The sequence below is a fragment of the Puma concolor genome, chromosome D1, assembly GCF_028749965.1.
Source record: "Puma concolor isolate L17-30 chromosome D1, mPumCon1.1.hap2, whole genome shotgun sequence".
NCBI classification, from domain to species: Eukaryota; Metazoa; Chordata; class Mammalia; order Carnivora; family Felidae; genus Puma; species Puma concolor.
The window spans coordinates 13,624,988-13,651,945 of NC_141676.1; the positions used below are offsets into that span (position 1 = coordinate 13,624,988).

The following is a 26,958-nucleotide window of genomic DNA, read 5'->3' on the forward strand; positions in this document are numbered from 1 at the left end:
ACAACAAATGCAAGCATAAGAGTATGTCTTCAAAACCTCTTGACTTTTGTTGTCTGAGAGGACACAGTTTGGGCTGCTACCCAAATCTGTGTCCCCCAAATTGCAGTTCTGAGACCCCCAAATATAAGGCTTGGTTTTATTTTAGCTTTTCCTCTTTCCTTGGTCAACACCAAGTTTTTAGAGTTAAATAAAAGACTTCTATATCTTTGAAAAATGCCTGTATTCAATGAGTGGATTTACTTTTTAAAGTGCCCAGGGAAACAGTGTGTGAAACTTCAAACCATGGAAAGGCCAACCTTGCTTTGACTTGGTCTGTGAGACTGCAGCAAAGTATTTGGGCAGAGTCCTCTTCTCTGCCCAGGGAAGCAGGCTTGGCAGAGAAGAGATCAGTGGCAATGAATTCCTTGCATTTGTAAAGGAAATTGCTTGTGAAGTTTATTCTTAAGCCATGCTACTTGAGATCCAGATATCTTTTTTGTTGTTTAATGTTTTTAATTTTTATATTTTATTATTTTCATTTTTCATTATTGAAGTATATTTGATATATAATGTTATATTAGTTTTGAGTGTACAATATATTATGTCAACAATATACATTACTCAGTGCCCACTATGATAAATGTAATCACCATCTGTCACCATACACTATTTACTAAAATTTTTATGCTGCACTTCCTTTTTTTTTCAAATGAAAATACCTTTATCTTATGAATTTTAGAAAACAAAAAAGGAAGAGGAGAAAAATGTTACCCAGAATCTTACCATCCAAGGACAAGCAATTATAACATTTGAGCCAATTTTCTTTCAGTTTTTTATTCTGCTTAGTTGCTTTTTCATAATTATGACTTTTTAATCCACATTTAAAAAATTAATGTTTACTTATTTTTTAGAGAGGGAATCTGAAGCAGGCTCCAGGCTCTGAGCTGTCAGCACAGAGTCCGATGTGGGACTTGAACCCATGAACCATGAAACGTGAGCTGAAGTCCAGTGCTTAACCGACTGAGCCACCCAGACACCCCTTTAACCCACATTTTAATTCACATTATGTATTATTACTTTTTTTTATCAATTCAAGTATAATTAACATACAGTGCTTTCTTAGTGCCAGGTGGACATTATAATGATTCAACAATTTTATACATTACTCAGTTCTCATCATGATAAGTGTACTCTTAATTTCCTTCACCTATTTCACTCATCCCCCCCACCCCCACCTCCACTCTAGACACCACCAGTTTGTTGTCTATATATAAAACTCTGGGTTTTTTTGTTTGCTTATTTATTTATTTATTTATTTATTTATTTATTTATTTATGTTTCTTAAATTCTACATATGAGTGAAATCATATAATAGTTGTCATTCTCTGACTGACTTATTTCATTAGCATTAAACCCTCTAGACACATAAATTTGATTACTAATGGCAACATTTTATTTTGTGGCTCAGTTAATGGCCGAGAACTTCTATTGTGCATATAAACTACAAATGCTATAATTTTTTTTATTTATTTTTTTAGCTTTAGCTTGAAGTACTTGTTATTTTTTAAAAATTTTTATTCATTTAGTTTACTTTTTATTTTATTTTATTTTTTTTTAAATTTACATCCAAGTTAGTTAGCATTTAGTGCAACAATGATTTCAGGAGTAGATTCCTTAATGCCTCTTACCCATTTAGCCCATCCCCCCCCAACACCCCCTCCAGCAACCCTCTGTTTGTCTCCATATTTAAGAGTCTCTTATGTTTTGTCCCCCTCCCTGTTTTACAGTATTTTTGTTTCCTTTCCCTTGTGCTCATCTCTTCTGTGTCTTTAAGTCCTCATATGAGTGAAGTCATATATTTGTCTTTCTCTGACTGACTAGTTTCCAAATGCTGTAATTTATTAAGTGAATTGTCCTTTATTCTTGTAGCCAGACTCTTTAGAGAACTCTGTGCTAGGTTCAAGTTTTAGAGATGCTGAGTCTGTTCTTAATGGAGTCTCCTCTTGTCGTCCAAGAGGTAAATGAGAGTTAAAATGCCTAAGGGCAAGCAGTTCCTAAAGGATATATTTTTTTTTTGTAATATAGTTATCCAAAATTTTATTAGGAATTGTTTTCCATATCTCTTTGTATTATAAATTCATTGAACTATCCAGGTAAGTGGAGTGAGCTATTTCAGATGCTTGTACCATGTTAAACTATGAGGGTTTTTTGTTTATTTCTAATATGGGTACTAAATTTTGTTCAGCTTTGTAATTCCAACAGCTTTTATTGGGTTACCTCATACATGACCACAGCTTATTACCTCCTTTCTTATAAATGTGTGCTATTCCTCCATTGAAAGACTGAGGTTTTTTCCCCTGCCTTTGAATGTAGGCTGCCCTTAGTAACTTGCTTGATCAATGAATTCAGCAGATTCTTGGGCGGAATTCTGGAATCAGATCGCTCACTGGACAGCTGGCAGCAAGAGTCCCTTAATGGTAGAATGGGGCAGTCATAACCACTAGCATGCCCAAGCATTGCAATCACTAAGACCAGTGGATTGGGTTGGGGTACAGGTGAAACCTACACATTGAATTACTTAATTATCTCTAGGCTGTGAAAGTGCGGAAGATATGGTAACTATTGGACTGTGAAGTTGGTTGTTAAATGAATACCTCTCACATGCTAAAGGATGAAAATAACAGGCCAATTTCCAATGCATGATATGATTGCAAAATCAGATAGGCAACATTTAAAAAGGTCTTCATCTCCTACAGTTAGAGACCAGACTGCATAGAAACTCAATCCAACAACCTGATACTGGAAAACAGAATAAGGAAGAAGCTGAATTCATAACCTCTGCAAGTTTCCTGTATAAAAGTCAGGATTCTGATAGGGAAGGAGTTGGACACTGAGAATAGGGAATAAGACATCTGATGTGTTTGAGATATTCCATTTTTCCCAAATCTTCTGACCCTGTAAAGTAACCCTCTCCCCCTTGCTGGAAGAGACCAACCTTCCGCTGCCAGAGACAATAAAGAGCCCTCACCTGAGTGAGGTGTGACACAAGATAATAAATATTTTTCTCGAGATCATGTCCCACCTCCCCTTTTAGCTTTTAGGCCTAAACCAAGAGCAAGGCTTAGAATGGTTTGGTCTGAAGACTAAGGAGAATTGGCCTATTATTCACAAAAAGAGTTACAGGACTTGGCTAATAAGTACCAGCCAGAAATGGAAAACAACTTGAAGGTAATGTGCTTACGGAGGGAGGAATATAAAGCTGGATGAGGAAGAATTTACTGATGCAGAACTCCAGTGACTCAAAAGTTACCTTCTAGGCAAGACACCAGGAGTGTATTCTTATGTACTATCAGGGTATCTCCTTGAGCTTTGAAACAAATGACAGCCTACAGTAAGTGCAGTAGAAATACCATTATTACCATGGGAGAGTATTGAAGAAGGGGCCCAAAGGCTCAGAGATGTTAGGACTCTTGAAAGGAATTATGATATAAGTAAATATATATGATGATGATGCTATCAGTTATCCATTAAAAAGATATCAAGTGACTATGTTCCCTGAGAGGACACTTCTTCCACCGAAACAATAAAGAAAGGCACTAATAAGAGGGGCTCCAGCTGGTGGGAAGCCAGTGAGTGGTATGAGATGCTGTTATGCATCCAGGCTTCCTAGAGCCAAGGACAATGATAGGATTCCAGAACACGTGAATAAAGAAATTAATGCCACCACCAAAGACATAGAGGATACAGCAGAAGTAATCATATTATCTCTCTATTGAAGTCAGCATTCTGGCCATCCAGAAATCAGATGGCTCGTAGAGAATGGCTGTAGACTGCTTAAAGTTCAACCAAATAGTGGCCCAATAGCAGCTCATACCTTACATGGGATCGTTTACAAGGTCTCCCATGCATGGTATGCAGTTAATGACTTGGGAAATGTATTCTTTTCTATTCTGCCTAGAATGGAGGATGAGAAACAATTTACATTCATATGAGATGTACAACAATATTGATTTACAATTTTTCCTCAAGGTTATATTAACTCGCCTCCCCTCCTTAATATAGTCTCCAGGTATGTGGCCCCCTAAGGTATTTGGCCTCCTACCTACTACACTTAGTGGATACTAATTGTAATGTCTACTATATTCGTAATATCATGCTGATAGAGCAGGTTACACAAACAGATGCTGGAACATTGGAGACCTTGATAAGACACCTGTGCTCCAGAGGGTGGGAGACAGAACACAAACACACAAACACCTGTTAGGATTCAGGAACTTGAAATGTTGGGTGAGTTTTACAGGTCCAGTGGTTAGGGGTATGCTAGAATACTCCATTCAAAGTAAAATTTATGAAGAAAGAACCAGAGGGTCCCAGTAGGCCTCTTTGGGTCTTGGAGGCAGCATATTCCACAGCTAGGAATAGATCTCCAACAAGGGTACCAAATGGCACAGAAGGCTGTAGGCATTAAGTGGGATGCAGAACAGGAGAGGCTCTGCAGCAGGTCCAGGTATAGTACAAGCAGCCCTGCCCCTTGGGCCACGCGATACAACAGGATCTATAAGGAAAGTGATAGTCATGGGAAAAAAGCAACATGGAGCTTATTACAAACCTCAGTGGGAATGCTGCTGGTCCTGAGCTTCAGAAGCCATTCTATACCATTGGGAAAAAGAATGCTATGGCTTTTGAGAAAGAGCTCCTGGTACGTTTGTGGGCCGTAATAAAGAGCGAAGTCTTGCCCAGAAGCCACCATGTGTGTATGTATCCAGGACTGCTCTAATGCCCTGGGTCCTGTCAGATCCTCCAATAAATAAAGAACAATTGGCAAACCAGAAATCATAAGATGTAAATGGAACTCCATATAAATGGAGCCCAAGTAAAGGCAGAGGGCGTGATTAAGCAGCAATTCAAATGTACATGAATAAAACTTCTCCTTTCCCACCTCAAATGCAGCTCCCATTGAAGTGATCAATGTCAACAGCTTGCTGTGCATCCTTTATAGTTCTCCCTGTACTCATTTACACCTGCATGCACATGCACATTTTATTATACAGCTTTCGTCCTTGTTCTTAGTGATCATAACTACACTTTGATCTTCAGCTTGAGTTTTTTCCACCTGACAGTGACTGCATACAATTGTCCTCTCCAGGTCAGTCCATAATTACCTTTAATCTTTTCATTTGTTGTGCATTTTGCACACACACACACACACACACACACAAACACAAGTTGACTTTTCTTATAATGATGTAAAACAGACTATTTTCTTTATTTTACTTTTCCATGCATAATAGTTATATATATGTAATCTTATTCATTGGCCTTTACATTTCTGTTGTTCAGATTTATAAAGGAGAAATTCTAGGTCAAATGCTGTGTAAATTGATCATTTTATATGGAAACTACCAGATTTTTTGGGTAATGGGGAATTCATACTATAAACAGAAAATACAGAATGTACATGGCCAAACAGGAACTTCATCGTCATTGAAAACTAATAATATTTCATCTATATTAAAAGGCACTGCACTGACATTTTAATTTCATTTCACTTACTTGACCAATGATGATAGTGAACCTTTTTTCCATACATTTCTGTGTAGGGATCACCATTTCTGTGAATTGCTTGTTCATTTTTCCCCATTTATCTAGTTTTGTTTCCATTGAATTTTAGAATGTTCTTTCATTATTAGGGATATTATCTCATTATTTGGCACATGTCAGAAACATTTTGTCATTTTATTGTTTACTTTTTAATATTGTTTGTGGCACTCTGAACTTTTTATTATAATTTTTGTTTTTCTTGTCTGGATAAAATAGTATTCAAATATCCATGATAGTAAAATATTCACCTAAGTTTTCTTTCAGTATATTTTCACATTAATATTCTCAATATTTCACTATTTTGTTTTGAAACTCTTGTCATGTCACAGACAACAAGATGGGGCAGAAAAAATATTTAAGTACTAGTCCATTTTTCAAATCACTTATGACCTGGTAGTGGACAAATTCACATGCAGCTTCTGATTTCCACTTCAGTGATCTTTCTCCTACACAGCCTGCACCAACATCTATGGTACAACACGGCAGGGTTCTATTTTGCCAAAACCATTAGAGAATTTTTCCTTTCAAACTTCCTCCTGAGTGCATTTTTTACCTCCTTGTTCCTCAGGCTGTAGATGAGGGGGTTCAACATGGGGATCACCACGGTATAAAACAGAGAAATCACTTTATTGATATCCAGGGAGGGACTTGAGCCAGGCTGAACATAGATAAAGAAAAGAGTCCCATACAGGATGGAGACAACTGCCAGGTGTGAAGAGCAGGTGGAGAAAGCTTTCCTTCTCCCATCAGCAGTCTGCATCTTCAAGATGGCCGCCAGGATGCAAACATAGGAGACCATGATGATCAAGCCACTGAGCATTACTACAGCTCCAGCCAAGATGAACAGCACTAATTTATTGATCAAAGTGTCTGCACATGCTAAGGAAAGCAGTGGTGAAATGTCACAGAAGAAGTGATTGATGATATTTGTACCACAGAAGGGTAAGCGAAAAGTGAGAATTGTATGGGTCATTGTGCTTAGAAGAGCCATGGCATAAGGCCCTACTACCAGCTGCACACAGACCCTCTGGGACATGATGAGTGTATACAACAAGGGCTTACAGATGGCCATATACCGGTCATATGCCATGGAAGCCAGGAGAAAACATTCAGTTGCCACAAAGAAACCAGAGAACCACATCTGTGTAGCACAACCCATGAAAGAGATACCTTTTTTCTCTGCAAAGATATCACACAGCATCTTGGGGGCAATGGAAGAAGAGGAACAAATATCTACAAAGGACAAGTGGCTGAGAAAAAAGTACATAGGAGTGTGGAATCTGAGATCAATCCATATGAGAATGATCATCCCTATGTTACCACCCAGGGTGACAAGATAGACAATGAAGAGCATGACAAAGAGGACAATCTGCTCTTGGAGAATGTCTGTGAGACCCAAGAAAAGAAATTCAGTCACTTCAGTCTGATTCTTATTTTCCATTGGTCAGTTTTAACCTGTTACAAGAAGCAAAAACATTTAAAAATCCATCATCAATACTCACAAATAATATTTTAAGCTAATGACAGATTACCCTAAACAGGTCTCTAACAGGAAGTTATGGAAATATTATTGACCTGGAAGACAGTATTTCCATGTACTAGTTCTGGGAGTTGTGCAAAGATACTGTGTAAACTTGGACAATTCATCCCTGATCTCTTTGGATTTGGTACTCTCTCCCATAAAAAGAAGAGTTCAGCTGTATGGTTTAAATCTCCCTCAAGTCATAAAATCATATTTGAAATGGGAATTAGTCTCCATATTTCATTTTACTGGCTTATGGGATAACAAAACTCTCTTAGAATACCTTTACTGGGAATGCTGCAAAATCTCACCAGTGTGGTATTCAGATCCTGACATTAGACATCTGGGAAAGACTAAGCAGGAGATTTCCTGTTCTTATTGAAGGATCACTACCATTCTATTATTGTTAGGACATAGTTCATAGATGGGCTTATCAGTATACTCTGTACTTTCACTGGTAATGGCAGGTGGAAAGGATAATACACAATTGACAAAGAGGTGATTCATATAAAGGCAAATGATATCGTGGAAGAAATAGAGAGGCCTTGCCTTTGAGATCAAGTGATCTGGCAAATGTGAGACAGCAACTTTTCATGGAAATTGTGTAGAAAATTAAGCCTTTGGTGCATCTAAATAATGTAGAGTTGTTCTTTTTGTGATTTCCCATATATTCCGTAAACTGATTTTGAGACATTTTTATGGAAATTTGTCAGGTAATTACAATTTATTCATTATAACTATAACTGTAATTATGTATGTAAAATATCAAATGTGTAATATTTTATTCAGCAAACACCCTCAAGAAAATGTTAGGTTTTGACTCATTAGTAAAGGAAGAAAAAATCAAGCTGTTCAAAATGCCTAGGAAAGATCACTATGTAAGATAATTTATATGAAAAACAATTGGTTCTAAGTAACAAGTATTATCACTTCATTTAATGTCCTCTTAAAATAAAAGCAATATACTACAGTGGAATTATAGTATAATTATATTTGGAGCTTCATACGTGATATAAGTAGTGACTGTATCTATCTAATTTATGATTGTTTTATCATTATCATGATTATTTGCTTCATGCCATATGGAATATATTTTCAGCAGTCAAAAAGGTAATTGTAGGCTTTAGGAACATTACACAGGGCATAAATGTTTTCGTTTGTGGCAATCCAAATATGGATAATATATGTGTGTGGTGTTTGGGATGGTATGATCACACTACTTCTTTTTTTAAAAAATTTTTAAAGGTTTATTTATTTTTGAGAGAGAGAAAGAGAGAGAGAGAGAGAGAGAGAGAGAGAGAGAGAGAGAGAGAGAGAGAATGAGTGAGTAGGGGAGGAGCAGAGAGAGAGGGAGACACAGAATCTGGAGCATGCTCTAGGCTCTGAGCTGTCAGCACAGAGCCTGACGTGGGGCTCAAACTCACAAACGGTGAGATTATGACCTGAGCTGAAGTTGGACACTTAATCAATTGAACCACTCAGGCATCCCACAATCACACTACTTTTAATTTTGATCCTTCCTTTCTTCCTTCTTCCTTCCTTCCTTCCTTCCTTCCTTCCTTCCTTCCTTCCTAAGTTCTTTTCTTTCTTTCTTTTTCTTTTTCTTTTCTTTCTTTCTTTCTTTCTTTCTTTCTTTCTTTCTTTCTTTCTTTCTTTCTTTCTTTCTCTTTTTTCTTTCTTTCTTTCTTTCTTTCTTTCTTTCTTTCTCTTTTTTCTTTCTTTCTTCTTTCTTTCTTTCTTTCTTTCTTTCTTTCTTTCTTTCTTTCTTTCTTTTTCTTTTCTCCGTCTTTCCTTCCTTCTTACTTCTTTCTTTGAATAAGTTATTTTGAGTGTTTACAAAACAAGAATGATCTCTGTGCCCCTTCAATAACTACATTCTGTGATCTTAGAAATCCTCATGAACATTTCCATGTCTTTATATTACAAAGAAATGAGCAGGAAATTGAGTTAAAAAAAAAGTCACACAAAGCAGTTGTTTAGTCTCAGGAGGATATGAACAAAATGCCAAAGTCTGCTCTCTTTAGAGAGCCTGTGCTAGGAAGGTTATTTTCCTGACATTCAAACTCATCCTGATGTTCCTCCACCAGATTTCAAAACTTCACATTATCCAAAATGCAATGTACTCAGTTATTATTATTTTTTTTTTGAGAGGGAGAGAGAGAGAGTGCACACACTAATGAGCAGGGGAGGGGCAGAGGGAGAGGGAGGGAGAGAATCTTAAGCAAGCCCCACGGTCAGCATGGAGCCCAACACTGGGCTCCATCTCACAACCCTGAGATCATGACCTGAGCCAAAACCAAGAGTCAGACACTTAACCGACTGAGCCATCTAGGGGTCCCTGTACTCACTTCTTTAAGGATATCCTGCATGTAGCTCCTTTAACTGCTTCAAAGGAAGTGATCATTTTCTAGAAGAACAGAACGCTAACTTCCTTTATGGTGGTAACATCTTCAAAGAAACATGACTTTCTAAATACTTGGTGAAGAAGACAAATCTCCATCTTGAAGAGTCTGGGAGTAAAGAGATACTGTACCTGCACATTAATACACATACTGTACAGAATAAGGGACAGTTTCTCAGGAGTTTACAATAGCTTGGGTCCCCAAAGAACTAAAACCTCAAGAGTTTACACCTAAAGGGACAAAATTAAGAAAAATATCAGTGGCGTTTAGACCAAGTATTATTTCCTAACTACATCTTTTCTCAAAGAAGATTCCTAAGAAAACAGTGTGAATTTTTCTCCCACTTTGGGATCTTTCTTGCCAAAAAGAGTCTCTTTTCTATCAGTGGGGAATTATTCACTGGGCTTCCAGAACCAGCTGGGAGGAAGTTTATTGCCTAGATTCTGGAAACACGTCACCTGGTGTTAATCTCAATTCCACGGCTCTACTGCTTATGTCACTTTGAGCAAGTTTTTAAGTCTCTCTGTGCCTCATTCTGTTAATCTTTACAACAGTATCTAGTTTACAGATATCTTGGAAAGATCTAATGAAGTAATACTTTTAAAGTCTTTAAAGAGTATCCAGCACACAATCAGTGCTCATGAAAGTTATGTATCATTATTAGGGATTTATGGCATAGCTGGAGACACAATATCTAGACATTAAAAAAAACACAGCAGTACAAGGTAGATTTTTCTTCTTTCTAGGCAAAATAAAACACAGTCACTGGAGTCCAAAGAAAGGATGGATCACTATAAAACGAATACAGGAGACTACTCAAGGAAGGACTTGCTCTGGAAAGATAAATAAAATTTAGATAAACTGAAGTTAAAAAAAAAAAAAGTATTCCAGGCAGTGCTAATGAAATCCACAGAAGCAGGAACAGAAGCAAGGAAGTTGTTTGGGATGAAAGGGTCATGCAAGAGAGAAGCAAGTGTAGAGTCTGATGATACAGATTATTCCAATCACCACCTTATCTGAGAGTTTATTGTTTATTGCATGGGAAAGAGTTGATATATCTCTAACCCCTATAACGTTTCATTGGAAGCTCATTTTTTAACCCCAGAAGGTTGTCAATAATTAGTTTGCACACATATTTGTTCAATTAATAGAAAATAAACCTCCAAAATCAATAATTCATAATGGTTTATATTTAGCAATTAAGATTATGTTATATACTTTTGTTTTAAGAATGTAAGTAAAGGTATGTTTATCTGTTATTCTCAAAACAAATTAAAAGCAATAAAAACAACCAACAAAAACAGATTTTAAATAAAAAGAAAAGAACACTTCATCAGCCCTAAAAAGAAAAAAGTAATATGGAAAATAATAATAAAGAGCATTTTATTAACAGAGAAAATCATAGCAAAACTCTTTTATTATGGTTTTTTAAAATAAAAACATCCACTGATGGAACAGCAAGGTTGAAAAAAGAAATAACAAACTTATATTAGATAATGGGAAGTAAACTGGCTGAGACCCGTAAGCAAAATTATATGAGAACTGTCAGTTGGGGTGCCTGGGTGGGTCAGTCAGTTGAGTGTCCAACTCTTGGTTTTGGCTCAGGTCATTATCTCGCAGTTCTTTCAATCGAGCCCTGATTAGGATTCTGCTCTGACAACGTGGATCCTGCTTGGGATTGTCTCTCCCTCTTTTTCTGCCCCTCCTCTTGCTCACATGCTCTCTCTCTCTCTCTCTCTCTCTCTCTCTCAAAATAAATAAATAAACTAAAAAACAAAGAACTGTCAGCACATGAAACAAAACAAAAAGCAATAAAGACAGTACTAAAATAATCCTGGGAGATGTTTGAGAAAATTTAAAAAGCAAAGTTTAAAAATAAGTTGCCTAGGGAGAAAATACTAAGGTAGAAAGGAAGACCTAACATACAAACAATTGGTATCTATGAAGAAGATAGATGTCATATGTAAAAAACTTTTTAAAATGTAAGAAAATCTATATCTGTGGAATAAAAGCATACAATATGTCTTAATGAAAAGACAATAAAATTACCATAAAGTGACTGGACTTATTATTTTCTTAATTAAAGAGGAAATAATTCAAACTGTTCTCAAAACGCTCCACAATTTCATTCCACCCTACAGTCAGTACAGTGAATAGTATTAGAGAAGGAACCAAGATTGGACAACAGTGAGGATTATAGGAAATGGTGATATGACAATTGTAATATAATCAACAATGATATTGATATGGCTAATAAGATAGTAATATTATCAAAACACACTGGAAATGAAAGAAGATGGAGTTTTATGGGTTTTGTTGCCTACAAATCTCCTACCCTCAGTGTAGAGAGTTATTAAATACAAATTAAATGTGATAAATATAGTATTTTAGATGTAGGAATATCCTAAGACATAGAAAATTTGCCACTGGGAGTGTTAAGAATAATAATATATCCAAATCAACCTATGGAAGGAAAATAAGAAATACAATGTAGGAAAAATCTAATACTAACTAACTAATATTAGCATCTTATATAATTCAAGACATAGAAGTTTAATATATATAATCTGAAGACTAACATCAGAAGTGATATAAATGAATTATATCATTTTCAAATTATTAGAAGAAATGTACATACTTTACACATGTCTCAAAACATGAAAAAAGTCATGCTATAAAAATGTTTTTAAAATAATTATTCAAAACAGAAAGCTTTAAAAATAGAATGGCAAGGTTAAGAAAAAGCCTATTTATTGTTGCAGTATTAGTTAAAATAGCAAGAAATTGGAAATAATTTTTTACCAATAAGGGAGAGCTTAAGTAGTTTTTATTTTTTTATTTTTTTTAAATTTTTTTTAACGTTTATTTATTTTTGAGATAGAGAGAGACAGAACATGAATGGGGGAGGGTCAGAGAGAGGGAGACACAGAATCCGAAACAAGCTCCAGGCTCTGAGCTGTCAGCACAGAGTCCGACGCGGGGCTCGAACTCATGGACCGCGAGATCATGACCTGAGCTGAAGTCGGCCGCCCAACCGACTGAGCCACCCAGGTGCCCCGAACTTAAATAGTTTTTAAATGAGTTAGAGCTATGTGTTTTGATATGACATAATATTCTAGAAAATATTTGACTTAAAGTAGCAAAGGATAAAATAACATGATCATCTCAATAGACGCAGAAAAAGCATTTGACAACATCTTCTCATGATGAAAACTCTTAATAGATTGGGAGTACAAAGAACATATCTTAATGCAACAAAGGCCAAATGTGACAAACCCATAGATAAAATTGCATTCAATGTAGAAATATGGAAAGGTTTTCCTCTGAGATCAGGAACAAGACAAGGATGCCCACTCTCACCATCCTTACTTAGTATTGCACTGGAAGTTTTAGCTAGAGCAATTAGACAAGACAGAGAAATAAAAGGCATCCAAAATGGAAAGGAAATACTAAAATTCTCACACTTTGTTGAATAAGTGACTTTATTTACAGAAAACCCCAAAGAGTCAATCAATAAACTGTTAGAACTAATTAACAATTTCAGTAATTGGCAGATTATAAAATCAACATCATTTATATTTCTATAAAATCAAATTATATTTCTATATTTCTAAATCAAAATCAATTATATTTCTATAAAATATAGAAATAATTTGCCTTTCATCCTTACTAATAATGAAACATCTGAAAAATAAAGAAAACTTTCCTATTCACAGCAGCATCAAGAGCAATATATACTTAGGAATAAATTAAACTGAGGAATTGAAAGATCTGTACAATGAAAAATAAAAAAAACTTTGCTGAAAGAAATTAAAGAAAACAAAAAGGGAAACACATTGCCTGTTCATGGATCAGAAGAATTAATAGTGTTAAAATTTCCATACTGTCCGAAACCCTCTATAGATTCAAAGTAATCCCCATCAAAATATAAAAGTCATTCTTCACAGAAATGGAAGACACAAGCAAAAATAATAATCCAGGAATAATACAGGTGTTGGTAGGGGTGGTCTAGCTTGAAGTGGCTTCTGATTGTTGACATCCCATCTCATCCCACCAACTTCAATTCACTGCTGCTTAATCCTTTTTGCATCCACCATTTAATCCCTGAGATTCAGCCAAGAGGTAGAGTGATAAAGCTGGTACTGCTACTTTGATAAATAAAAGATAATACCTTATCCTAATATTCCCAACTATTTACTTTGAGTCATATTTGTAGTTCCAACTGATCCAGAAACAGCATTTTAAAATACTTAGCCACTTATTCACTGAGCACTCTTACTACATCAGGAGATGGCCTCTTCAATTCCTAGATGCCAACAAAGAGGTTTTAAAATCATATCTTTATGGATGAATGTCACTTAATGACATTTCTTACACAAATCTAAGCTTCCAAAGAAAGCATGATTCATTGCAAATAATATTTTTATTTGCTCACAAATGGATTCATGTAATTGCAGGAAAATAGTAAAGTAGAATTTACAAATAATTTATTTTTTAAAAGTATATGTCAAAAAACCATTGGTAGTGGAATACCAGTCATGTCACATCAGTAGATTTTCATTAAAATGGGGAAAATGGAATGCACATTTTGGTAACTCAAAAAGACCTGCTATTCAGGTTTAAGAATCATGTAAATTTTATGTTTAGCAAGAAGTATGCACAAAAATATTTGAAAGAAGGTTCGTATTGGAGAATTAAAAAAAACATTTTGGCCATAAAATCATAATTAATATCATTCCATGGATTTGGCATATACAAATTCAGGAAACTTACCTCTTTGGTAACATCCTTTATTTGCTCCTCATAACTGCTTCCAATTTCTACCAAAATGTTTAAACTTCTGACCTTAGGCAAGAAAAATCAAGCGTCTCCAATGTAGAATTAGCGAAGTATCATTGTTTATATTTGTCCTGATTAACCAGGGTCTTTTAACAGATAGAATAATTCCTTGTCATTTTCTGACTCTCATTTGGCACAATACGAAGTGCATATTTGAATATATTGACACCTGATCTATGAAGAACCCTTAACCTCATGACTCTACAACAATAGAGAAGAAATTACATGACATGGATGTTAGAGTTTGAGCCACTATCACCTCACAGTGGATTTTTCCCTCAAGGAAGCTTCTGAAGACAAAAATATTCTGTCATTTTGGGATCATCTTTGAAAAGCAAAACAGAGTTCTACTGAGTAAGAAGCACTGGCTTCTAAGAGACAGAAGCTCACAATTCAGAAACTATCCCTGAAAGTTGGTATAGGTTGTTTTGGGTGACTGGAGCTAAATGTGGAAAAATCAAATATGTAACAAAAAATTAACTACACACAACTTGGAAATATCTCGTTTTAGGTTTATTCAGAATGACAGGGGAAGGTTCTCAGTTGTGGGTTGGGTCCCAGACAGCACTTTCAGGTACACTTTTATACAAGCCACATACTCTCAGGGGTCAAAACCCCATTAAAACATTTCTGATCATTAATGAAATCTACCATATTTTATTCCTTGAAAATATTGATGTTAGGTGATGCCCCAGAACAGGGCTTTACAGACTAAATTTCATACAAGTTCTAATCCATATGTAGTTAGAAATCAGAGCACCTGGAAAATTCTTTAAAAATCCCACAATGTTAAATTTCATATACCTATAAAGAAAAACACACCTCAGAACATCATATTCAAAGTACAAAAACTAAAGAAAAAGAAAATATAAAATTCACTCAGTACGAAAAAGGAAAAATTATTTTGAAGGAGCAATGAGACCGATATCTGAGTTATTAACACAAATAAAAAAATGGAAGAAGATAGAATAACTTTAAAGTGCTGAAAAAAGTAGCACCTGAGAACTCTACACCAGGTGAAACTATGGAGGTGAAATAAAGGTGTATTCAAACAAGGAAAATCTAAGAAAAGTTTTCACGTGTAGAGTGAACTAGAGATAATACTAATCATTTCATTAGTCAGAAGGAATATTACATTACTTATGGAATCTCAGGGATGAAGAGAGGTATGTATTTCAATGGAAAAATTCAGATGTGAATAACTATAGAGACATTAACTGCTAGAAACTAAACATAATGTCCTTCATAGAAAACTGATTAAATGAAAACAATAAACATTCAAATCAACAGTGGGTTGAAGGAAATTAAATTGTTCTAAGACTTTCCCATCATCTGAAGATAGGTACAAATACTCATCTGTATTAGACTCTGAAACATCAAGAGACTATTGGCACCTGATAGCCAACAAAACAATAGCATAAGATTGTATAATGACTCTGGTACCTGGGTGGCTCAGTCCTTTAAGCATCCAACTTCGGCTCAGGTCATGATCTCATACTTCGTGAGTCTGATCCTCTCATCCTTCCCTGACAGTGCAGAGCCTACTTCAGATCCTCTGTCTCCCTCTCTCTCTCTCCCCTTCCCATGCTCTCATTCTGTCTCAAAATAAGTAAACATAAAAAAAAAGAATGTGTAATGATCAAACAATGGTGAGATTACCCACCTATCACATGAGTCAGACTTTTTTTCTCATAAAGCCACACCATCTGACCATTGACTAAATATCAAACATACAATAGGTCCAAATAGTGGTTGAGATGTACCAGTTTAATAAATTAACAAGTGCACATGAAGCTTACATTTTAATGACAGAAGATAATAAACAATAAATTAAAAAAATAAATTTACATGTGTTACAGGTTGGAAGGTGATAAATTTTATGGATAACAGAGAAGGTTAGACCAGAGTAAAGAGAATCTAAATTTCTTGGTCGGGTAGAGATGGTAACAAATTCAGTGTTAAATAAATTAGAGTAAACACCATTGAGAAAATGATCTTTGGTCAAGGCAGAAAGGTGTGGAGTGCTTCAGGCATATTTTGGAAGATGAGTATCTCAGGCAGAGAGAACATTATTGCAAAAACCATGAAGGGACTGTGGGTTTCTAGTTCTGCATGCAAGGATCTTAGAAGTCACCACTCTGTCATAATAAGTAAAAAGTTAAAAATACAGATGAATCAAGAACTCTTCTTGGGTCTGTAAGAGAGGGGAGGACACAGGGCAAGCCACTGTCCCAAGATTGGAGAGACACACAGGTGAAAGCAGAGAGTCACAGTTTACCCACAAGAGGAAACTGCCGTGAGAACCAGTTCCTTGAAAGGAAAACCTGAACTGAGCAAGGGAGTGAGATTTACCTTCAGAGTCTTGACCACATCCCCATAGTAAATGTAAGAGAAAAATCTCCTTTTGTTTCCATCAGGGGAGAGGAGGAACCATTCTCAAATCCATCAGAGAGCTCTGTACTTCTTAACAAAGACTGGCCTCAGGAGAAACTAGTCAACCAGACAGTACCCTGCTGGGGTGCCATCAGATCCTGATCAGGGTGAAGAGAAATGGCCAACTTCAGTCTCCTGTAGCCTTCCACATAGAGGAAGGAAATAACCCACTCTGGTCCACTCTAGTCATCCTGTCCCAATTTACGGGGGAGAAAAAAACACTGAGAAACACTGTTGAAGTTCACAGTCCAGAGGTACAACTACACCAAAAGCCTGACCTAATTGGATGACTACAGAATGCTCCCATCCCTCCACACCTTACCACTACATTGCTAAAGGCTTATGTACACCAGCTGGCTAGCAAGAAAAAAATAACAAGAAAGATACAAAAAGGCAAAAACATGGTATGAAGAGACAGAGCCAGATCCAGAATCAGACATGGTAGAGATGTAGGAATTATCAGACCAGGAATTTAAATCAGCTGTGATTAAATTGCTGGCGATTAAAAACACTGTAACAAAAATGAAGAATGCCTTTGTTGGGCTCATTGGACTGGATGCAGCTGAGAAAAGAATCAAAGAGCCTGAGGATATAGAAATGAAAACCTCAAAAACTAAAAAAGGAAAGAGAATAAAGACAAAAAAAAAAAAAAAAGAGAGAGAGAGAGAGAGAGAGAGGACAGAGCCAAATAGCTAAGTAAGGTCTAACATATATATGATGGGACTATCAGAAGAAGAAAGAGAGAAAGGAAGGGAAGAAATATTTGAAACAATGACTATTTTCCCCAAATTAAAGTTAGACACCAAACCACTGATCCAGGGAGTTCAGAGGACACCAACCAGAATAAATACTAGCAAACACTATGCCTAGCATACAATTTTCGAGGTACAGAAAATCGAAAATAGAGAAAAAATCTTGAAAGCAGGCAGAGTCAAAAAGACACATCACCTACAGAGAAACAAAAACAAGAATTATATCTGACTTAGAAAAGTGGGATGCAGGGGCACCTGGATGGCTCAGTGGGTTAAGTATCTGACTTCTGCTCAGATCAGGATCTCGCAGCTCATGAGTTCGAGCCCTGCTTTGAGCTCTGTGCTGCTAGCTCAGAGCCTGGAGCCTGATTCGGATTCTATGTCTCCCTCCTTCTCCGCCCCTCTCCGGGCTCTCACTCTGTCTGTCTGTCTGTCTGTCTCTCTCTCAGAAAACAAATAAACACTTAACAGAAGAAACGTGGGATGCAGATCAAGAAAAGGCTTTGCAGCAGGTCCGGGTACAGTACAACAGACTTTATGATCAAAGTTATATTCATGGGGTAAGAAGCAACGTGGAGCTTATCACAAGCCTCAGTGGGAGAATCATGTAGTTCTTGAAGCCATTCAATGTCATTGGCAACAAGAATGTTATGGCTTTTGAGAAAGAGCTCGTGGTCTGTTTGTGGGCCCTAATAAAAAAGAAATTTTAGCACAAGAGACACAAAACAATTATGTATCCAGGACTGCCCTGATGTCCTGGGTCCCATCAGATCATCCAATAAATAAAGTGAGATGGGCAAAGCAGCAATATATCAGAAGATGAAAATGGTCCATCCAAATGGATCCCAAGTGAGACTCAAGGGAGATTAGGCTGCAATTAAAATGTGTTTGAATAGAACCTCTCCTTTCCTATCTCCAATGCAACTCTCATCGAAGTAATCAATGTCAACAGCTTGCTGTGCATCCTTTAAACGTTCCACGCTTTTACAACTGCATGCACATGCACATTTCATTCATTACATACATTTTGCCTTTTTTCTTAATTTTCATAACTGCATGTTGATCTTCAACTTGTTTTTTTTTTCCCCACCTAATAATGACTGCATACAATAGTTCTCTCCAGGTCAGTCCATGATTATGGAATCCGGTCTATCAATTTCCTGTATATTTCACAGAAAAAAAGAAAAAGTGTGTTTCTTCTAGAGCTGGATATTCAAGTTACTTCTTTTATTCTTATTTTCCATACATAATGTGGAAATATATGTAATATTTACCTTGTTATTTATATTTGTCATCTACATTTCTAACGGAGGGATTTATGGTTCAAATACCAGACAGAGTTATTATTTTATATGGACACTACCAGTTTCTTTGTGGAATTGTAGTATTCATACTATCAGCAGGAAATGAGAGTGTTACATGGCCAAATAGAAATTTCACCATCATTGAAAACTATCAATATTTCTCCTACATTGAAAGGCACTGCACTGACATTTTAATTTCATTTCATTTACTTGACCAGTAATGATGTTCAGCATGTTTCCTATACATTTTTGGCAATTTGCATTCACATTTTGTGAATTGCTTGTTCACTTGTCCACTCAATTAGCTATTGTTTTTCTTTTTTTATTGTGAATTATAGAATGCTCTTTGAATATTGGGGGTATTATCCCAACGTCTGGCACATGTACACAAATATTTCCTCTTATTTTATTATTTCCCTTTTAATATTGTTTTTCATGCTCTGAACTTTCTATTATAACTTTGGTTTCCTTGTCTGGATTAACAGTATTTAAACATCCATGATTGTACAAATATTTACCTGAGTTTTCTACCAGTATATTTTCACATTAATGTTCTTGATCCATCTCTATATTTTTTGGAAAATCTCATCATGTTACAGACAACAAGATGGGGCAGAAAAATATTTAAGTACTAGTCCATTTTTCAAATCATCTATGAGCTGGTAGTGCATGAACTCACATGCAGCTTCTGATTTCCACTTCAGTGATCTTTCTCCTACACAGCCTGCACCAACATCTATGGTACAACACGGCAGGGTTCTATTTTGCCAAAACCATCAGAGAATTTTTCCTTTCAAACTTCCTCCTGAGTGCATTTTTTACCTCCTTGTTCCTCAGGCTGTAGATGAGGGGGTTCAACATGGGGGTCACCATGGTATAAAACAGAGAAATCACTTTATTGATATCCAGGGAGGGACTTGAGCCAGGCTGAACATAGATAAAGAAAAGAGTCCCATACAGGATGGAGACAACTGCCAGGTGAGAAGAGCAGGTGGAGAAAGCTTTCCTTCTCCCATCAGCAGTCTGCATCTTCAAGATGGCCACCAGGATGCAAACATAGGAGACCATGATGATCAGGCCACTGACCACACCAATTGCTCCAGCCAAGATGAACAGCACTAACTTATTGATCAAGGTGTCTGCACATACTAAGGAAAGCAGTGGTGAAATGTCACAGAAGAAGTGATTGATGATATTTGTACCACAGAAGGGTAAGCGAAAAGTGAGAATTGTATGGGTCATTGTGCTTAGAAGAGCCATGGCATAAGGCCCTACTACCAGCTGCACACAGACCCTCTGGGACATGATGAGTGTATACAACAAGGGCTTACAGATGGCCATATACCGGTCATATGCCATGGAAGCCAGGAGAAAACATTCAGTTGCCACAAAAAGACCAAAGAACCACATCTGTGTAGCACAACCCATGAAAGAGATACCTTTTTTCTCTGCAAAGATATCACACAGCATCTTGGGGGCAATGGAAGAAGAGGAACAAATATCTACAAAGGACAAGTGGCTGAGAAAAAAGTACATAGGAGTGTGGAATCTGAGATCAGTCCATATGAGAATGATCATCCCTATGTTACCCCCCAGGGTGACAAGATAGACAATGAAGAGCATGACAAAGAGGACAATCTGCTCTTGGAGAATGTCTGTGAGACCCAAGAAAAGAAATTCAGTCATTTTTGTCAGATTCTTATCTTCCATTGGTCGGTTTTAACCTGTTATAAAGAAAGAAAAATAATTTTTATCAAAAAATAACCAACAGTTACAAATATATTTTAAGGCAATAACATTATGCTAAACAGATCTATATTAGGCAATTACTGAAATATTGTTGAACTGAAAGACAATATTTTCATGTACTAGGTATGAGAGTTGTGCATAGATTCTCTGTAAACTTGGACAACTCACCCTCAATCTCTTTGGATTCAGTACTCTCTGATAAAAAGAAGAGTCCAACTATATTGTGAAAACCTTCCTCAAGGTCTAAAATTGTGTTTGAAATGAGAATTACCCTCCACATTTCATCTTACTGTGTTATGGGATAATAAAACTTACTTAAGAATACCCTTACTGGGAGGACTATAAAATCTCACCAATGTGATATGCAGACATTAGACATCTGGGAAAGACTAAGCAAGGGAGTTCCTGTTCTTATTGAAGGATCAGTGTCATTCTAATATTGTTAATACACAATTCATAGATGGGCTTATCAGTCTCTTCTCTACTTGCACTGATAATGACCTATGGAAGGATAATGTACACAATTAGCAAAGCAGTTACTCATGTAAAGTAATATGATGTCAGGGGAGAAATGGAGAGATCTTGCCTTTGAAAACAGATGACCTAGCAAATGTTGGACAGCAAAGTGGAAATGTCATCATTATAAGTGTATAGAAAATTAAGTGTGTTGCACCAAAGTAAGAAATTATTATTTTATGTGATTCCCTATACATTATGTAAACTACTTTTTAACGTACTTATTCTGAAATTTGTTAGGAAATATCAATTACAGTAATAAGATATGAAAATGCAGAATAACTTATGCAGGGAGCACAGTGAAGAAAACACAACTTTTTGTCTTATTAGTTCAGGAAGATAATATCAAATGGCTTCTGAGGAGACAATCACTATATAGGATAATTTATATGAAAAAGATATGACTTTAAGTAACATTTATTATTACTATTCTTATTCTCACTTCAATTAATCTTTAAATAAATAAAAGCAATATGCTACTCATATTATACAATAATTATGTGTGAAGCCTGGTATACGATATAGTGACTGTATTAAATTTGCTTCTTTTACCATTATAATATTTCCTCAATGTGATATAAAGTAAGCTTTCAGTGGTCACAAAGACAATTCTAGGCTTAACTTAGGAGCATCAGGTATGGCATAAGCGTTTTCAGTTATGGTAGCCCAAATATACTAATATAGGTATGTGGATGTAGGGGTAGTTTAGAGAGGCTGTTTCCAGTTTTGGTCCAACCACCCTCTGCTTTTTTCTTTCTTCCCTTCTTCTCTCTTTCTCTTCTTTCTTTCTTTCTTTCTTTCTTCTTTCTTTCTTTCTTTCTTTCTTTCTTTCTTTCTTTCTTTCTTTCTTTCTTTCCTTCACTCTTTATTCCTTTCTTTCTTTCCTTCCTTCTTTCTTTTCATTTATTTGAATATAAGTCATTTCGAGTCTTCTATAATACAAGGAGGATGATCTCTATGCCCTTTAATACCTACATTCTGTGATTTTGGAAATCCTTGTGGTCATTTCAGAATCTCTGTATTATACAAAACTAAACAAGAAATTCAGTTTAAAACAAACAAAAAAACCCTCACACAAACCAGTTGTTTAGTTTCCTGAGAATGTGAATAAAATCTCAAAGTCTGCTCTCTTTAGAGAGTCTGTTCTAGGAAAGTTATTTTCCTGACATTCAAACTCAACCTGATGTTTCTCCACCAAAATTTGGAAATGTCACATTTTCCAAAATGCGGTGTACTCAATTCTTTAAGGATATCCCTCATGTAGTTCCTTTAATTGCTTCAATCATCATTTTCTAGAAGAATGGGACACTAATTTCCTTCAAGGTGGTAACTTATCCCAAAAGGTATGAGTTTCTAAATACTCGGTGAAGACAAATCTCCCATCTTGAAGAGCCTGGGAATAAAGAGATACTCTTTGACCTTCACATTAATACATTATACTTCACAGAATAAAGGACATTTTTTCTGGGAGTTTTCATTATCTTAGAGCCAGGTCCCCAAAGAACTAAAACCTCAAGAGTTTACACCTAAAGGGACAAAATTAAAAGAATCTCAGTGGCATTTAGACCAAATATTATTTCCTAACTATGTCTTTTCTTAAAGAGAGGGTTCCTAAGAATATATTGTGGTTTCCCCCAACCCCTTTGAGATCTTCCTTTGCCCAAAGAACTTTTTTTCTATCAGTGGAGAGTGATACGTTGAGCACCAGGACCAGTTTGGAGGAAATAGTTTGCACTTGGATTCTGGAAACACATCACCTGCTATTCATCTTAATTCCACAGTCTTTCTGCTTATGTCACTTTGAGCAAGTTTTTAAGTCTCTCTGTGCCTCATTCTCTTAATCTGTAAAATAAAGAAGCCAAGAGTGTCTAGTTCACAGAGATGTTGTAAGGATTTCATGAAGTAATACATTTAAAGTCCTTAATGAGTGTCTGGCACAGAAGCGGTACTCATTAATGTTATGTATCATTATTAGGGATTTATAGCATAGTTGGGGACAGAAACCTAGACATTAAAAAAATACACAGCTGTTCAAGGAAGCTTTTGCTTCACTCTAGAAAAAATAAAACACAGTCACTGGACTCCAAAGTAATGAGAGATCACTATAAAACTGGAATAGAGAAGAAAATAAGGAAGGAATTATGTTGGAATGATAAATAAAATTTAGATAAACTGAAGTTAAAAAGTAAAGGTATTCTAGAGAATGCTACAGAAGGAAGAGATCCACAGAAGCAGGAGCAGAAGCAAGGAAGTTGTTTGGGATAAAAGGGTCACACAAGAGAGAAGCAAGTAGAGTCTGATGACACAGATTAAACCATCACCACCATCACCACCATCACCACCTTCTCTGGGACCTTATTGTTGAAAGAAGAGTTGATATTTCCTTCTATTCAATGCCTATAACATTTTATCGGTAGTTCATTTTTAATTATCTATCTCAGAAGGCTGTCAATAATTGGTATTATGTAAGTATTTGTTGAATACTGGAAAATAAGTTCCTCTCTCCAAAATTTATAACTTACTGTGGTGTACATTTAGCCTTTACAATTATGTTATATTTGTTTGATTAACAATGTCAGGGAACGTCTTCTTAGAACCAATTAAAAATAATAAGAAAAAACAAAAACAGATTTTAATGACATTTGATTAATCTAAAATGGGAAAGGAAAATAAAAGGAAAAAATCATTTTATTAAAAGAAAAACATTATACAAATCCTTCAATAGATTTTTTTTTTTTTTAAATTTTTTTTTTTTCAACGTTTATTTATTTTTGGGACAGAGAGAGACAGAGCATGAACGGGGGAGGGGCAGAGAGAGAGGGAGACACAGAATCGGAAACAGGCTCCAGGCTCTGAGCCATCAGCCCAGAGCCCGACGCGGGGCTCGAACTCACGGACCGCGAGATCGTGACCTGGCTGAAGTCGGACGCTTAACCGACTGCGCCACCCAGGCGCCCCTCAATAGATTTTTAAGATTAAAAATACCCGTGTTGAAAAAGTAATAAAATTATATCAGGTAATGGAAATATGCTGGATAAGCCCAGGAAAGAAATTACATGAAAACTGTAAGCACATGAAACAAAACAAAAAAAGTAATCCAGATGTTCCATAAAACAATCATGGAAGATGTTTGAGAAAGTTAAAAAGATAACATTTTAAAATAAGCTACAACTTTGAAGTGGTTATAGAAAAGATGATTACCAAGGAATAAAAGAAGATCTAACATACAAATAATTGGTATCTTTGAAGAAAATAGATGTCCTATTTCTTTTGGGTTTTCTACATAGTGCATCACGTCAACTGCAAACAGTGAAAGTTTGACTTCTTCCTTGTTGATTTGGAAGCCTTTTATTTCTTTGGATTGTCTGATTGCTGAGGCTAATATTTCCAGACTATGTTAAATTGTAATGGTGAGAGTGGACATCCTTGCCTTGTTCCTGACTGTAGGGGAAGGGGTCTCAGTTTTTCCCCATTAAGGATGATATTAGCAATGGGTTTTTGATATATGGCCTATATGATGTTGAGATATGTTCCACTTTGTTGAGGGATTTTACCAAAATGGATGCTGTGTTTTGTCTAATGCTTTTTCTGCGTCTATTGACAGGATCATATGGTTCTTGTCTTTTCTTTTATTAGTGTGATGTATCACATTGATTGATAAATAATCATTATTGTAAATAATGAGCCAGCCCTGCAGCCCTGGAATAAATCCCAATTGATCACGGTGAATAATTGCTTTAATTTACTCTTGAATTTGATCTGCTAGTTTCTTGTTGAGAATATTTACATCCAGTTTCACCAGGGATATTGGCTTGTGATTCTCCTTGTTAGTGGGGTCTTTGTCTGGCTTTGGAATCAAGGTAATGCTTGATGAGGCAGAATGAGTTTGGAAGCTTTCCTTCCATTTGTATTTTTTGAAAAAGTTTGAGAAGGATAAGTATTAACTCTTCGCTAAATGTCTGGTAGAATTCCCCTGGGAAGCCATGGACTTTTGTTTGTTGGGAGATTTTTGATTACTGATTCAATTTCTTCACTGGTTATGGGTCTGTTCAAATTTTCTATTTCTTCCTATTTCAGCTTTTGCAGTTTGTGGGTGTCTAGGGATTTGTCCCTTTCTTCCAGATTTTCCAGTTTGTTAGCATATAATTTTTTATAGTATTGTCTTATAATTGTTTGTATTTTGTGGTATTGGCTGTGATCTCTCCTCTTTCATTTGTGATTTTATCTATTTGGGTCTTTTGATAAGTCTGGTAAAGGGTTTATCAATTTTGTTTATTCTTTCAAAGGACCAGCTCTTGGTTTTGTTGATATGTTCTACTGATTTTTTTTGTTTCTATATCATTTATTTCTGTTCTAATCTTTATTATTTCCTTTATTCTGCTTGATTAAGGCTTTATTTGCTGTTTCTTTTATAGTTCCTTTAGGTGTAAGTTTAGGTTGTGTATTTGGGACCTTTCTTGACTCTTGAGATAGGCTGATTTACAATATACTTTCCTCTTTGGACTGCCTTTACTACATCCCAAAGGCTTTGGACCATTGTGTTTTCATTTTCACTTCCTCATATGTATTTTTTATTTCTTCTTTAATTTCGTGGTTAACCCATTTACTCCTTAGTAGGATGCTCTATAACCTCCATGGATTTGAAGGATTTAGAATAAAGCTAACAAAAGGGGTAAAAGATGTATTCTTTGAAAACTATAGAAGAGTTAAAAAACAAATTGAAGATGACACAAAGAAACGGAAAACCATTTCATGCTCATGGATTGGAAGAACAAACGTTGTTAAAATGACACTACTACTCAGAGCAATCTACACATTTAATGCAATCACTATCAAAATACCACCAGTTTTTGCAAAGCTAAATTGTGATGCCACCAGTTTTTGTTTGTCCTAAAATTTCTATGGAACCACAAAAGACCCCAAATAGCCAAAGAAATCCTATAAAAGAAAGAGAAACAAAACTGGAGGCATGACAATTCTGGATTTAAAGCTATAGTCATCAAGACAGCATAGTACTGCTAGAAAAATAGACATATAGATCAATGGAACAAAATAGAAAACCCAGAAGTGGACTCATAAGTGTATGGTCAACTCATCTTAGACAAACAGGACAGAATATCCAATGGAAAAAAGACAATGTTCTCAGCAAATGATGTTGGGAAAACTGGATGGCGACATGCAGAAGAGTCAAACTGGACCACTTTCTTACATCATACACAAAACTAAATTCAAAATGGGCGAAAGACCTAACTGTGAGACAAGAAACCATCAAAATCCTAGAGAAGAACACAGGTAGCAACCATTTTGGCCTTCCTTTGGAAAGGAAGAACTGAAATTGTCACTGCTGATTAACTGCTTTTATATATAGACAATCCCAAAAAAATCCACTGAAAAATTGTAATAACTAATCAACAATTCAGTAAAGTAAAGGTTACAAAAGCAACATACAGGAATCAGTTCCATTCTTTTACACTAATGATGAAACAACTGAAAAAGAAATAAAATATCCTATCCACAATAGCATCAAAGACAATCAAATACTTAGGAACACAATTAACTAAGGAAATCAAAGATCAGGCAATGAAAAATACAAGACTGCTGAAAGAAATCAAAGAAAACACAAATGGAAAGAATTTCATGTTCATGGATCAGAAGAATTAATATTGTTAACCAACCTATGGATGTAGCCCAAGTGTTCATTGATAGATGAATGGATAAAGATGTATTATATATATACAATGGAATATTATTTGGCAATTAAAAAATGAAATCTTGCCGTTTGCAATAGTATGGATACATCTTGAGAGTATAATACTAAGCAAAATAAGCCAGCCAAAGAAATGACAAATACAACATGATGT

The 26,958-nt window shown here is 35.8% G+C and overlaps 2 protein-coding genes across 2 annotated transcripts; both read right to left on the reverse strand.

Moving 5' to 3' along the window:
- Nucleotides 1-5,934: 5,934 nt before the first annotated feature.
- On the reverse strand, nucleotides 5,935-7,021 carry LOC147576468 (olfactory receptor 5G3-like). The gene has a single exon (XM_086679360.1). The coding sequence runs from the start codon at nucleotides 7,019-7,021 to the stop codon at nucleotides 6,071-6,073; it is 951 nt and encodes a 316-aa protein (XP_086535486.1). The 3' UTR covers nucleotides 5,935-6,070.
- A 12,570-nt stretch (nucleotides 7,022-19,591) lies between these two features.
- Nucleotides 19,592-20,542, reverse strand: LOC147576469 (olfactory receptor 5G3-like). Its single transcript, XM_086679361.1, has one exon. It carries the CDS (start codon nucleotides 20,540-20,542, stop codon nucleotides 19,592-19,594), a length of 951 nt encoding a protein of 316 aa, XP_086535487.1.
- Between the last annotated feature and the right edge of the window lie 6,416 nt (nucleotides 20,543-26,958).